General features: G+C 38.9%; 2 protein-coding genes across 2 annotated transcripts in view; one reads left to right on the forward strand and one right to left on the reverse strand.

Annotated features, from left to right (window-relative positions):
• LOC144977565 (uncharacterized) overlaps positions 1-15,000 on the forward strand; it is a 422,942-nt gene that overhangs the window by 92,437 nt on the left and 315,505 nt on the right.
• On the reverse strand, positions 8,120-12,909 carry LOC144976134 (uncharacterized). Its single transcript, XM_078920314.1, has one exon. The coding sequence runs from the start codon at positions 12,907-12,909 to the stop codon at positions 11,713-11,715; it is 1,197 nt and encodes a 398-aa protein (XP_078776440.1). The 3' UTR covers positions 8,120-11,712.

The following is a 15,000-nucleotide window of genomic DNA, read 5'->3' on the forward strand; positions in this document are numbered from 1 at the left end:
CTTAGGTTATTTAAATATGTCATTCTCTTGTCTTCCTCTAGCTCTCTTTCCATCCCAGATGTTACTAACTTTTCTATTCCGTCTCTTCTCCACACATGTCCAAGAAACCGTAACTGCCTCTTTCTGATGGTATCTTTCAATATTCTTCCTTTTCACACTTTCCTCGTTTGAATACTTGTCTGTCCACGATAACCTCAATATTCTTCTATACATCCACATCTCAAATGGCTCTAACCAAACCAACTTACATTGCAAAAACAAAAAGCAAACATCGTATTTGAATTTACTAATCATTGAGTTATAAATTCGGTTTTTTGAGGGGCGGGGGGGGGGGGGGGGGTGGGGGGGGGGGGCGTTTCATCACGACCTAATACCCCTTTGAGACGGGATGAGGGGTGGGGGTTGGGGTAGGGGTTAACAAATTTGACTTTTTGAGAAGCATAAGTCTAAATCTTGAAATTTGATATTCTTCTAAATAAAACCAAATTGAACGCGGTAGGTCAATTTTATGACAGTGGCTGGCTACATTTGAGGGGCAGACAAGAAGGAGGAGGAGGAGGAGGAGGAGGGGGGGGGGGAGGAGGGGGGTCAGATAGATAATGGCCGAGTGATTATAAGGAATGTTACAATGACAGGACTGGCGTACACCGACTTAACTCCTTTTTACACTTTGACCAGATAACTCTGTGTGGGGCAGAGTGTAACATTAACATCCTTAAAAGTCAACAATTATTGAAACTAAATAAATCCACTCTTGGTTTACACGTTACATTCGAGATGGTGACGTCACAGACTATGGGTGACGTCCAATCAAGGGACGCTACTCTTCCGCTAATCTCATTCCCTATAACTAACAGCCAACAAACAACCACGCAACAACAACAACAACAACAACAACATTGAAGAGCTAAGACGAGTTATAATGAGTCTGTGTGGGACTATCATGTGGTCTTGGTGTTTGACACTCGCCTTAGGATCCCGAATGTCCTGGGTTCGAGTTCTGAGCAGCGCATAGTTAGTTGAGTCTTTGGAAAAAGGCTTTTTACTCACATTTCTTTTTCACATACTCGGGTGTAAAACGAGTACCTGGTCGTTAACAGCGTTTATCTCTGTCCGAATAAAAAAAAATTCAATATCGCCTTAAATACAACATGTCTCGACCTACATGTTAAGTGTAGTTGTAGACTATGGACCCCTTGTAAAGCGCTTTGAGCACCTTTAGAGGACAGTGATCTATATAAATGAAATGCTCAACCCCCCCCCACCCCCCCCTCAAAAAAAAAAAAAACAACAAAATAAACCCAACAAAATCCCTCCTCCCCCAAAACAAATACAAAAAAACAAAAAACAAAAAAAAAAAAACCCCAAAAAACAAAACAAAACAAAACAAAACAAAAACAAAACAAACCCAATGAGTCACATTTTATCATTTTATCGTTACGTTCTGGTGTCTCAAGTTTTACATCATTAGAACCAACCGGCATCTATTAAGTTACGCAAAAATTTGTGGGCTCATTGTTGTAATGGAATGACCAATGCAGAATTAAACAAATAAATAAATAAATAAATAAATAAATTAATTAATTACTTAATACATTAATTAATATATCAATAAATAAATAGATAAACCAATAAACAAATAAATTCATAAATTCATGAATAGATAAACAAATAAATATATAAATGTTATTCCACTTCAACAATGCTAAGCTTGCAATTGCGCTGGTAATATAATACTATTATTTCACCCTAAAAGTCTGTATGATATAATCTCTTTTACATAAATGGCATACCTAACGGTATGGATATGGTTTTGTGAAAACGATATTGTTTATATAATAGCACACACAATTAAACGATCTCTAATTACGATAAACGTGCGGCTATGTGGTCTAGTGGTATGACACTCGCTTTCGGATCGGAAGGTCCTGGGTTCGAGCCTCGCTCGACGCATAGTTGAGTCCTTGGAAAAGGCTCTTTACTCACATTCTCTCACCGTACTCAGGTGTAAAATGAGTACCTGGCCGTTAACAGCGTTGTCTTTGTCCGAAAAATTGTAATATCGCCTAACAGGCGTCATGTCTCGTCCTACATGTTAAATGTTGCTGTTGACCAGGGACCCATTCAAAAGCGCTTTGGGCACGTTAAGTGGATATTGCGCTATATAAAAGCTCATTTTTAAACGTGTACATAAATGATATTTGAGCTTACCATAATGTGTATAATTAGTACCAATTACCCCCGTAGGATTATTCAATGTACTCATTATAACTTGTCTTAGCTATTTAATGTTGTTGTTGTTGTGTGGTTGTATGTTGGCTGTGCGGGTGATTGGATGGGAGCATCACCCTTGAATCATATACCTATGATGTTCGCATGGGTGTACGATCCGATAGTGATGTCGTTTCTTCTTCTCTTTACTAGCCTATCCTGCTTCTTTGGTTTGTGATTGTATTTTTGACAGGGGATATTTTTTTTTCTGTAAATCTTCTGCCTGTTTGTTCTTGGTTATTTATAATTTAGCTTATGATATCTTTAGGTTATGATTTTGATTTACATTTGTACTATTTTTGTTAGATTGCTTGTTTTTTTTTTTGTTTCAGCGGTCTCTCATATAACCTCAATTGTGTTGGAAGAGACCTAAAGCAACAAACAAACAAACAAAAAAAAAAAAAAACAAAAAATATGTTGGCTGTAAGTTATTGTTGTTTTTAAAGTCTTATGTCGCTTTAACCCAGATAACCAGTGGAATCAAATATATAGAAATATGTAGTAATAATATATGCCAAGGAAATAATTGCCAAATCCATTTTTTCTATGCCAAACGGCGGTTAATAAAAAAACCCCACCAAGGTTTTGGAATTTGGCATTATATGTAGACATATCTGAATGGGAACTCTGATAAGGTACGGTATCCATTACTCTCAATAAAACCCATAAACCTAACCAAAGTTTCATAATTACGACTGTAAATTCAATTTTAGTATCTAAATCATCCGGACGACCCGTTCTACCCCCCCCCCCCCAAAAAAAAAAAACAACAAAAAAAACAAAAACAAAAAAAAAAAAAAACCCAAAAAGCCAAACCCCCCCCCCCCCCCCCCCAAAAAAAAAATTAATAATAATAATTAAAAAAAAAAAACAAAAAAAAAAAACCCTAGAAAAAATAGACAAATGCATTAAAAAAACTTTTTGGCCACAAAACTCATCCTTCAAATAACTATAGGTCGATTAAAATGACCCTCATATTGTCAAAATCTGTCAAATCCCAGAATTCCTTGAAATCTCAGGTTTGAGAATTTTTGACAAAAGAGAAGAATTATTTATTTTAATCGATATGTATTTGAAAGACGAGTTTCCTGGCCAAATTTTAATTATTCGAGTTTTTCCGGAGTACATACGGCAATTAAGTGGTTAAATTCTATTTTCGTCATCCGGTTCGCCCCGGCAAAATACCGGATGGAGACGACTTACTTCCATCCTTCCGGTACCATCTCTTAGGTACAGGCACAGATTACACAGGTCTAGTCTGTGGGTAGAAGTCGACTTGTAATGGTGCGCCACTCTTTCCAGTTGTTTTTTTCTAAAGGGTTTTATGGCGCTTGCAACACATTTCAGCGCCAGTAAAAAGGAAGAAAATGGGAAAGTAAAAAGTTCTAGAATTACAATTAAAGCACCCAAGAAAAAGTAAGGCATATGGGAACTGGGAACAAATAGGGATCAGATGTAGATTCCAAAAGCATACCACCATCAATGTACTTAGAAAACAGATTTAGGGGGATAGAAGACAGTAAGAATCTCCCTGCCCACTATGGGAGGTCAGGAACCCCACCCTGCTCTTCCAAGTTGCACGTTTTTTGGCTATGGATAGTGTGCGCTTGGCTAAGAAGCTCACACCATTGTCATCCCGAAGAATAATGGACTAACACACGCAAACCAATATGTAACCATGACATTTTATAGTCTGGTTCATACAATTTAGTGAGAATTACTCATAAACGTGGATGCCAAAAAAAAAAAAAAAAAAAACCAATAACAACAACCGGGGTGACGCCATCTTCGTTATATCAATATTCAGCTGTAGAGAGTCCACTCCAGCCTTTCACACCATCTATCCATGTTCTTGGTGCTCTGCCTTTTGGTCTCTTACCTTCAACTTTGCCCTCTAATGGCTCGCTTACTTACTTATTACTTCCGGTGCTATCTCTTGTGTCGACTTGAAATGGTGCGCCACTGTTGGACATTTTTAGGCCACATTCAGCTGCCGACAGTCCACTGATCCAGCCAGGATGTATTTAAACTGACTGAATCCTGATTTTGCTATTGCTCTCCTGGTTTTTACTTCAAGATGACACATTCCAGTGTTTTATAACTGCTGTCTTAAATAATTAATTTAAAAAAGTGCTTTTATTTTCCGCAATATCCACTAAACGTGCTCAAAGCGCTTTATAACGGGTCCCTGGCCAACAGCAACACTTAACATGTAGGACAAGACATGACGCCTGTTAGGCGATAAAATTAAAAAAAGTTTTGGGGACCGAGACAACGCTATTAGCAGCCAGGTACTCATTTTACACCTGAGTACGGTGAGAGAATGTCAGTAAAGAGCCTTTTCCCAGGACTCAACTATGCGCCGAGCGAGGCTCGAACCCAGGATCTTCTGATCGGAAAACGAGTGTCATACCACAAGACCACATAGGATGTGTTTTAACTGATCGAATCCTGATAATTTTGCTATAGCTATCCTGGTTTTAACTTCCAGATATGACATAATATTCCAGTGTTTTCTAACTGCTGTCCTAAATAATTAAAACTTGATACTGTTTTCAAATTCCGCCCCCCCCCCCAACCGTCAATATCTATATTGACTCATGCTTCTCCCTTTCTCGTTACTACCATTGCGTTGGCCTTATTCACAGATCACAAATATGACCCATCGTCTCAAAACAGTATTATGCCGGAGCGAACCGGATGCTTAAAAGCCGAATTTAATGTTAAACTGGTCAACGATATAAATTGTTGGCATTAGGCACCCTAGAATATGGTATCCATTCTCCTCAATAAATCATATAAACTCAACACAAGTCTGATATTTCTGGCTATAAATTCAATTTTCAACACCTTAATCAACCCGACTTAATACCGTTTTGAGGCGAAGGGTCACAAATTATAATATGCCATTGTATTATTATTATTATTATTATTATTATTATTATTATTATTATTATTATTATTATTATTATTATTATTATTATTATTATTATTATTGTTATTATTATTATTATTAATGCCATGCGGTGTCTGCAATCTTCTCAGCTCATTGAATGGCGAAAGGGAGGGACATAGTAATTATTCTACACACAATATTATTTTCTTTGAGTTTGAGTCTATTGAAATTTCACAATGCACTGCTATTATTATAATCGCGATATTCTGACTGGCCTGTTATTTCGCAAATAATTATTTATTTATTCACTTTAAGTGGTGTAGATAGATATTAAAAAACGACGCAGTCGAATGCTTATTTTCTGGTGTTAATATAATACAGTGTGTCCACAAAGTCTGGGTACATGTCCTACTTCCCCCATCTATTTATATTTATTCATTTCTTGAGCTTTTTATATAGCGCAATATCCACTAAACGTGCTCAAAGCGCTTTACAAGGGGTCCCTGGCCAACAGCAACACGTAACATTTAGAACGGGACATGACGCCTGTTAGGCGATATTACAAAGTTTTGTTTGGACAAAGACAAGGCTGTTAACGGCCAGGTACTCGCTTTACACCTGAGTACGGTGAGAGAATGTGAGTAAAGAGCCTTCTCCAAGGACTCAACTATGCGCCGAACGCGAGGCTCGAACCCACGACCTTCCGATCCAAATGCGAGTGTCATACCACTAGACCACATAGCCGCATTTATGCTATAGATTGTGGAGATTTGGCTGAATGATGCTTTCTTCACTGAAGAAGAGGTCATGTATAGTTAAAATACTATTCATTTACATCCCAATCGAATATGATAGAGTTTTTAAGGAGGAATGTGTACTTTTACCATGTACCCAGACTTTATGGACACACTGTATAATGTTTATACCGGTATCTGCTACCAAAAGAATTTTCAAGACAAAAACAAATTATTATTATTAAGGTGTGTTTTATCAATTTGTTTTGTTAGTCATTACACAACAATTTATTGTTACTTATTTTTACGTGGGCGGATAGATGGTCGTCGAAATCATTAAGACATTTATTATAATATCAAGTGAACTTGAGAACAGTTGTAAGATAAGTGAGTTTTTAGTCACAGACAGACAGACAGACACACACACATATACATACACACACACACACACACACACGTATATCGCATTCGCGTACAACGTACTCACACACACACACACACACACAGAGCATACTGAATCTCTTTTACACACATACACACAAACATACTAACACACACACACAGCATACTGAATCTCTTTTACACACATACACACACATACTAACACACACACAGAGCATACTGCACTGAATCTCTTTTACACACACACACACACACACAGAGCATACTTAATCTCTTTTACACACATACACACACATACTCACACACACACACATACTCACACACACACAGCATACTGAAACTCGTTTACACACATACACACAAAAATGCTCACACACACAGAGAATACTGTATCTCTAATACGCACATACATATACACAACATCCATTTGACAAATCCAGGGAACTATACGAAAACTGCGTCTCTAATGTATCATTCCATTGGAGGCTACAACGTGTCATATCAAGCTGACTGGCCAATCCCATAGTATGGTCTCGATAAATTATTGGGACACCTGGTCCGTAATTATTACGTTTTTCAACTATGACACATCTAAAATTAGGAATTTAAAAATGGAGCTTTTATATAGATAGTATGCAGATGACGTCACTCAGGCCTTTGTTATTGTTTTTGCCATCCGCGTTTGTGAGTTGTTCTCACTAAACTGTATTAACCAGACTATAAAAGTTCATGGTTACACATGGTTTGTGTGTTGGTCCGTTATACTTCCGGATGGCAATGTTGTGAACTCCTTGGCCAAGCGCATTATATCTATAGATAGTTCGAAGATGACGTCACTCAGGTCTTTGTTATTGTTTTTTGCCATCCGCGTTTATGAGTAATGCTCACTGAACTGTATTAACCTGACTATAAACGTTCATGGATACACACAGTTTTGTGTGTTGGTCCTTTATACTTCCGGATGGCAATGTTATGAGCTTCTTAGCCAAGCGCATACTATCTTTAACGTGTCATATCAGGCTAGCTGGCCAATCCCTTGGTATGGTCTCGATAAATTATTGGGACACCTGGTCCGTAATTACGTTCGTCAACTATGACACATTTAAAATTAGATATTTAAAAATTGAGCTTTTATATAGCGCAATATCCACAAAACGCACTCAAAGCGCTTTACAAAGGGTCCCTGGCCAACAGCAACACTTAACATGTAGGCCGGGATATGACGCCTGTGTTAGGCGATATAGCATTGCCTTTCTGGACAGAGACAACGCTGTGAACGGCCAGGTACTCATTTTACACCCAAGTACGGTGAGAGAATGTGAGTAAAGAGTCTTTTCCAGGGACTTAACTATGCGCGCGAGCGAGGCTGGAACCCAGCAGGACCTTGCGATCCGAAAGCGAGTGTCATACCACTAGACCACATAGCCACAGAAAGAATTAACCAAAATTAGAATCTAAACTAAATTAAATAAAATACGGCAAAACAAAATTCAAGTCGGACCAATGGAAGTGAATAGGGTGTATTATTCATGTATTAACTCCTATACCTTTGTCAGCTAGGGTGACACAGCATTCGTTACATTTGAAATAGAATAATTTAAATTTAATTAAGTAGCGAACCCCCTACAGCTTCGACGTAAAAATATTCGCTGAGATATATATATATATATATATATATATATATATATATATATATATATATATATATATGTCACAAGGTGCGTTCGCAACTCGCAATGGATGCGAAGGCCGCTTATGACCTTAAAGTGTGGAGAGGTAGACGTGGACGTTACAATCACCAACAGAACACCGTATCTGACAAGAGAGCCATTATTATTTATTTAAAGTAAAAGAAAGGGGAACAGCTCATAGTTATTGAGCAAAAGAGAATAACATTGCATATATTGACAGGAAAAATCAAAAGTACATACAAGTAAAAAGTAGTAATGCAATATAAAATTCATGTAAGTTTTAACCAAAATAAACTATACTTCACCCAGGTTCCAACCGTTTCATTAATTCCCACTAATAATGAAATTATTAATTACATATAGGGTCAAAATAAACTGTTCATATTCCGAAAGGAGAATAAAATTAATCAACAAAATTGTTCACACAGGGTGCGGTGTTCCAGCCTGTTCAAATCCAAAATTGTTCCTAATAAAACACATAGATCGAGTGTTACTTCTTCATCTTTACAAACGTTACATTGTATTTTGTTCATATTTCTCAAAAATTATATTGTTCAAAAGGGTTCAAAACACATTTACCGGGCGCTATGTCCTAGCCCCGTCAAAATTACAAAGTTCAAAGATGCAAACGCATTTACCGGGCGCTATGTCCTAGCCCCGTCAGCTCTTCACTATATTAGAAGATATATATAGATATATTAGTAAAAATGAAATTAACATAGACACAATGATAGCGTAAGTGATCAATTAGTATTTACTTAAAAATAATTCATTTAACTGAGGTCACGTTCTCAATTTCAACACAATTAAACTCAATGAATTAATTATTCACTAAAACAATAAAACTGTATATTATTTTAAACTTTAAGATAAGTGAAATAATTTTACGATATTAATCACTTAATCACTTGATGATTACTCAGCACATCAAAACAATATTAAAAATTTTATATATTCTCACCGAGCACAAATTACAAAAACACAATATCGCTTAGAGCCCATAACCGGGTACGATATACAAAATACTGGCCATATTAGGCCCACTTCGGCTACAATACAGCCTAAAACACAATGCTGGCCAACACACAGGCCCAACACATATCGCCTGAGAGCCCATATTCGGGTGCGACATAAAATACTGGCCACTTTGGGCCCTTTTCACTGTGGCTTCAACATAGCCAAACAGAATTCCAGCCAACACACAGGCTGTACAGGTCTTCCTTCTTCGACCTCAAATCGCAGACTGCCAGTTGAACATCGGCCCAAGCCGAAACATAGGACAGGGTATCTAACGGTATCTCGGTTGATGCATAAGATTGATGAGGGTGTTTTAACACTGATGGAACATGATAACCCTCCGTTCTTTCATTGCCTTCATAGTATACACCACCCACGGCGAAAACAAGGGAGTCCCTATTCCAACACCCATCCTACACTCATAAATCATTTAATTATATGGGTTTGATTCTACCCCAGACCTTGGTGGGTATGACAACTATCTCCCTTTGTTATATAGAAGGCATTTCTTTACATCACTCCCCACTGGAGGACAAAAATCCCAAATTTTTGATCAAAACTAAGAAATGCCTGACCACTAAGGCAGCCGAGACAAAAAGTCTGGACCATGATTGTCCGAACCTTTCACAGACATCAACCGAAAACGATACTGGTGGAGCAACAGTGACCATCTCATCAGACGACCATTTTCTGACTGGCTTTGTTGAGATACAACAAAGGAGCGTGGTCAGTCTCCACAATAAATTTCTGCCCATAAGATAGCTGTTCAAACTTCTGACAGCCCACACAAGAGCTAAACACTCTTTTCAACCACTGAATACCGTTGTTCTCTCGGTAACAGTTTCCTATTGAGGTAAACAACTGGATATTTACCATTGTAATCTTCATCGTCAATAACAGCTGCCACGGCACATTGAAGAATTCCACTTCCGTTTATGTCCGCGGTGCTCCGGTCATAGTACCGTTTCAATAAATTTGCGTGGTACGTTTTCTTTGAAGTACCAGCCTGTATTACATAATTATTATGTCCAACTACACGTTGAACTTCAAATGGACCTTGCCATTTCAATTCAAGTTTGTTGTGCTTTGTCGGGAGCAACAACAACACTTTGTCACCTTCTTTGAAGTTGCGCATCTTGGCCTTTCTATCAAAATATGCCTTATGCCTTTTTGAGGCCCTCTTTAAATTTTCATGGGCCATATGGATAGTAGTCTCAAGTTTTTCTTTTAGGTCTACAACATATTGGTATGTTGTCTTTACCTCTTCGTCCTCAATAGACTCCGTCCACAACTCTCTGAGAATTGTCATCGGGCCTCGTACTGGGCGACCGAACAACAATTCAAAAGGGGAGAAGCCCAAGGACTCCTGTGGTGCTTCACGGTAGGCAAACAGGGCCGCATTGAGATATCGATCCCAATCTGACGGTCTCTCTGTAGCCAATCTCTTAAGCATCCCTTTGAGAGTGCCATTAAACTTCTCCACCAGCCCATTACACTGAGGGTGATATGGACTTGTGGTAAGTTGTTTCACAGACAGTAGTCTACAGACTTCTTTCATCAAATCTGAGGTGAACTGTGTACCTCTGTCACTTAATATCTCTTTTGGTATCCCCGTCCTACTGAAAATGTCGACGAGGCCTTCCGCAACTGTCGCGGTTTCTATGTTTTTCAAGGCTACAGCTTCCGGGTACCGTGTGCAGTAATCTACCACAGTAAGCATGTAGCGATTCCCTCTATTTGATGCAGGAATAATTGGTCCTACCAAATCTACCGCTACTCGACTGAATGGTTCGTCTATCAGCGGAACTTCAGTCAGAGGCACTTTTGGGGTCATTCCTTTTGCCGTTGACCTTTGACATTGGTCACACGATCTACAGAAGCGGGTGACGTCATCCCAAATGTTGGGCCAGTAGAAATTGCTGAGAATGCGCTCAGTCTTTGTTTTCTTGGCAGCGAGATGTCCAGAGAGTATGGACTCATGAGCTAAACGCATCACTGTCTCTCGCAAATCTTTTGGGACCATGACTTGTCTAATCACGTCACCGTGCTCAATCTTTGGTGATTGAAAATATCGTACTAGAACCCCTCTATCATATTCAAACCAACTTTTATTATTGGCACCAGTCTTTTTCACTTCTTTCGTAACTGCTGCCTCTCTCGCACATTTCAATGTCTCGTCTTTGGTCTGTTTTTCTTTCAAAACAGCCTTACTAACACCTGTTTCCACTGAGGGGGCAGTGATCAATGGTTTCATTCTCTTCTCTTTTTGTGCCCTCGTCTGTGCTGCTTGAGCTGAGTGCTCACAATCATTTCTCATGAGATTCTCGTGGACTGAATCAGAGTGATCGTCATATTTTATTGGCGTTCCTGGGCATTTGACTCCTGGTATATTTCCCAAAATGACGTCATACAAAGGTGAGGCCATTTCTAGAGCCATCACTCTTCCCTTGTAATATGGACAATCAAGCCACGCTTCAGTTAGTGGGGCACTCACAGTCTTCCCATCAGCTAGACTGACCTTCACTCTCTTTTCTTGTTCTTTCTTTTCTCTACTCACAAGGCCTTTTCTAATCACAACACAACTACTGCCGCTGTCTCTCAACACTTTAACTCTTTGTCCATTTATCCAACCAATAGCGACCGGCATACCTGTCGTCTCTATCGCGTGTCCCGAACATGCTGCGGACACCGTAATTAATTGTCAAAATTCTTTATTTTCCCTCGGCGCTTGACGTTGAGAGTTAGTGTTGTTCATGATACCATTGTTAGCAACATGATGTTGTGCATTGTTGCAACACTGCAGCGGTTCTGGAGTATTCATAGCCGCTACTCCAAAAGTCTTCTTATTAGTATTCTCCATCCTTTTTCTTTCCCAGCACTGCTCAGTGGAGTGGTACCTACGACCACAGTATCCACATTTCGTGTCTCTTTGTATTGCAGAGATTTGTGGTCTGTTCTTACAATCCCTCTTCAAATGTCCAACTTTAAAACAGTTGTGGCATCTAATTACTGAAGTAGTTGGTTTCATGACAGGTTTGTGACCATCTTGCTGTTTGCTTGGAACCTTGTCATTCTGATATGACACAGTTCTTGAGAAAGCGCCGGCAGTCCCGTGCGCTTCGACATATTTCTCTACAGTGTCGACTACTTCCATAGATGTATTTGGTTTTCTTTCCTTCAGGAAAACCACCAGCTCCTTGTTACAAACATTTACGAGCTGTTCTTTAACAATCAAGTCCAAGATGTCCTCAGGCTTTGTTCTATCCTTGCCGGACATAGTTATCCACTTTTCCAGATATGTGGATATACGGGTTCGAAACTGACCCATCCTTTCTCCTATTTCTGGTCTACTTTTACGGAAACGCTCTAAGAAGCCGTCTTCCGTTAAATTGTAACGTTTCAATAACGCGCACTTTACATTATCATACTGGGTAGCGTCTACCTCGTCCAAGCGAGTGTACACGTCCAACGCATTGCCTCTAAGCAACGCCGACAAATGAATCGCCCAATCCTCTTCTCTCCATCGATTTACGGTTGCATATCTTTCAAACCTGAGTAGATAGCTATCTATCTGATCTTTCGATTCATCAAAATATGGCAGGCGAGGACTTTTAGCCCCACAACTGCCAGTCGAGGGTTCACTGTCAGTGGAGGAAGGGGTTCGAACCGGGACCACTGAATTTTCAATTTTTAGGCGCTCTAGTTCCAGCTGCCTTTCAACAAGAAGAGCTTGTTGTTTCGTTTGTTCTGCGACTGCATCACGCTCTTTCTCTTTCTCAAACCTATCTCTCTCCTTTTCCTCCCTGTCCCATTCCAACTTTTCTTCCACCCACACTCTCAGTTCGTCGCCATGTAAACCCAACTTTTCCCCACATTTTAACAACCGTTCCACATCCATAATGACAAAATATTTATCGCAACGTACTTAGAAAATCGATAGATTGAATAATATAAAAAGAGAAGGATCAGCTAAATGCAGATAAAAATCTACCCAGTATACCTATTGTCAAACAAACAATAGCAAAATTAGTAATAACAGCTGACGCTTCGTCAGTTCAAAAAGTTAAAACATCAAGCGATGACCACTACATTATACCAAAAACAACACTATCTAGACTTTAATCAAATTAAAGTATTAAGGCCCATCACACTGGCCTTTCATAGTTCGTGGTTCACTCGCTTTATGAACAAAACAATAAGTAGCGATACGCCGCGCGTACCCTACAACATCAGTGTAACCTTGTTACGCCTGAACAATTACGTGATATCATTTCACTAACCCAAACTATAGCTTTACATTACAGACGTTAAATGATGAGAAGTAGCGCCTGAAATTAGATCTGACAGCCCAACCCCCTGATATCAGTACAGGAAGCGACTCTAAATCCCCACAACAATAAGAGGCATTGACTTCTCAGAAACGAAGGTGTCTGTTGATGTAAAACGTCAGACCACCAAACCACACAATAAGAAACCCTGCTCGCAGCGCCAATTCATGTCACAAGGTGCGTTCGCAACTCGCAATGGATGCGAAGGCCGCTTATGACCTTAAAGTGTGGAGAGGTAGACGTGGACGTTACAATCACCAACAGAACACCGTATCTGACAAGAGAGCCATTATTATTTATTTAAAGTAAAAGAAAGGGGAACAGCTCATAGTTATTGAGCAAAACAGAATAACATTGCATATATTGACAGGAAAAATCAAAAGTACATACAAGTAAAAAGTAGTAATGCAATATAAAATTCATGTAAGTTTTAACCAAAATAAACTATACTTCACCCAGGTTCCAACCGTTCCATTAATTCCCACTAATAATGAAATTATTAATTACATATAGGTCAAAATAAACTGTTCATATTCCGAAAGGAGAATAAAATTAATCAACAAAATTGTTCACACAGGGTGCGGTGTTCCAGCCTGTTCAAATCCAAAATTGTTCCTAATAAAACACATAGATCGAGTGTTACTTCCTCATCTTTACAAACGTTACATTGTATTTTGTTCATATTTCTCAAAAATTATATTGTTCAAAAGGGTTCAAAACACATTTACCGGGCGCTATGTCCTAGCCCCGTCAAAATTACAAAGTTCAAAGATGCAAACGCATTTACCGGGCGCTATGTCCTAGCCCCGTCAGCTCTTCACTATATTAGAAGATATATATAGATATATTAGTAAAAATGAAATTAACATAGACACAATGATAGCGTAAGTGATCATTTAGTATTTACTTAAAAATAATTCATTTAACTGAGGTCACGTTCTCAATTTCAACACAATTAAACTCAATGAATTAATTATTCACTAAAACAATAAAACTGTATATTATTTTAAACTTTAAGATAAGTGAAATAATTTTACGATATTAATCACTTAATCACTTGATGATTACTCAGCACATCAAAACAATATTATAAATTTTATATATTCTCACCGAGCACAAATTACAAAAACACAATATCGCTTAGAGCCCATAACCGGGTACGATATACAAAATACTGGCCTTATTAGGCCCACTTCGGCTACAATACAGCCTAAAACACAATGCTGGCCAACACACAGGCCCAACACATATCGCCTGAGAGCCCATATTCGGGTGCGAACATAAAATACTGGCCACTTTGGGCCCTTTTCACTGTGGCTTCAACATAGCCAAACAGAATTCCAGCCAACACACAGGCTGTACAGGTCTTCCTTCTTCGACCTCAAATCGCAGACTGCCAGTTGAACATCGGCCCAAGCCGAAACATAGGACAGGGTATCTAACGGTATCTCGGTTGATGCATAAGATTGATGAGGGTTTTTAACACTGATGGAACATGATAACCCTCCGTTCTTTCATTGCCTTCATAGTATACACCACCCACGGCGAAAACAAGGAGTCCCTATTCCAACACCCATCCTACTCTCATAAATCATTTAATTATATGGGTTTGATTCTACCCGAGACCTTGGTGGGTATGACAACTATCTCCCTTTGTTATA

The sequence above is a fragment of the Berghia stephanieae genome, chromosome 7, assembly GCF_034508935.2.
Source record: "Berghia stephanieae isolate SIO BIC M18660-M18661 chromosome 7, UCSD_Bste_1.3, whole genome shotgun sequence".
In the NCBI taxonomy this organism is placed as follows: Eukaryota; Metazoa; Mollusca; class Gastropoda; order Nudibranchia; family Aeolidiidae; genus Berghia; species Berghia stephanieae.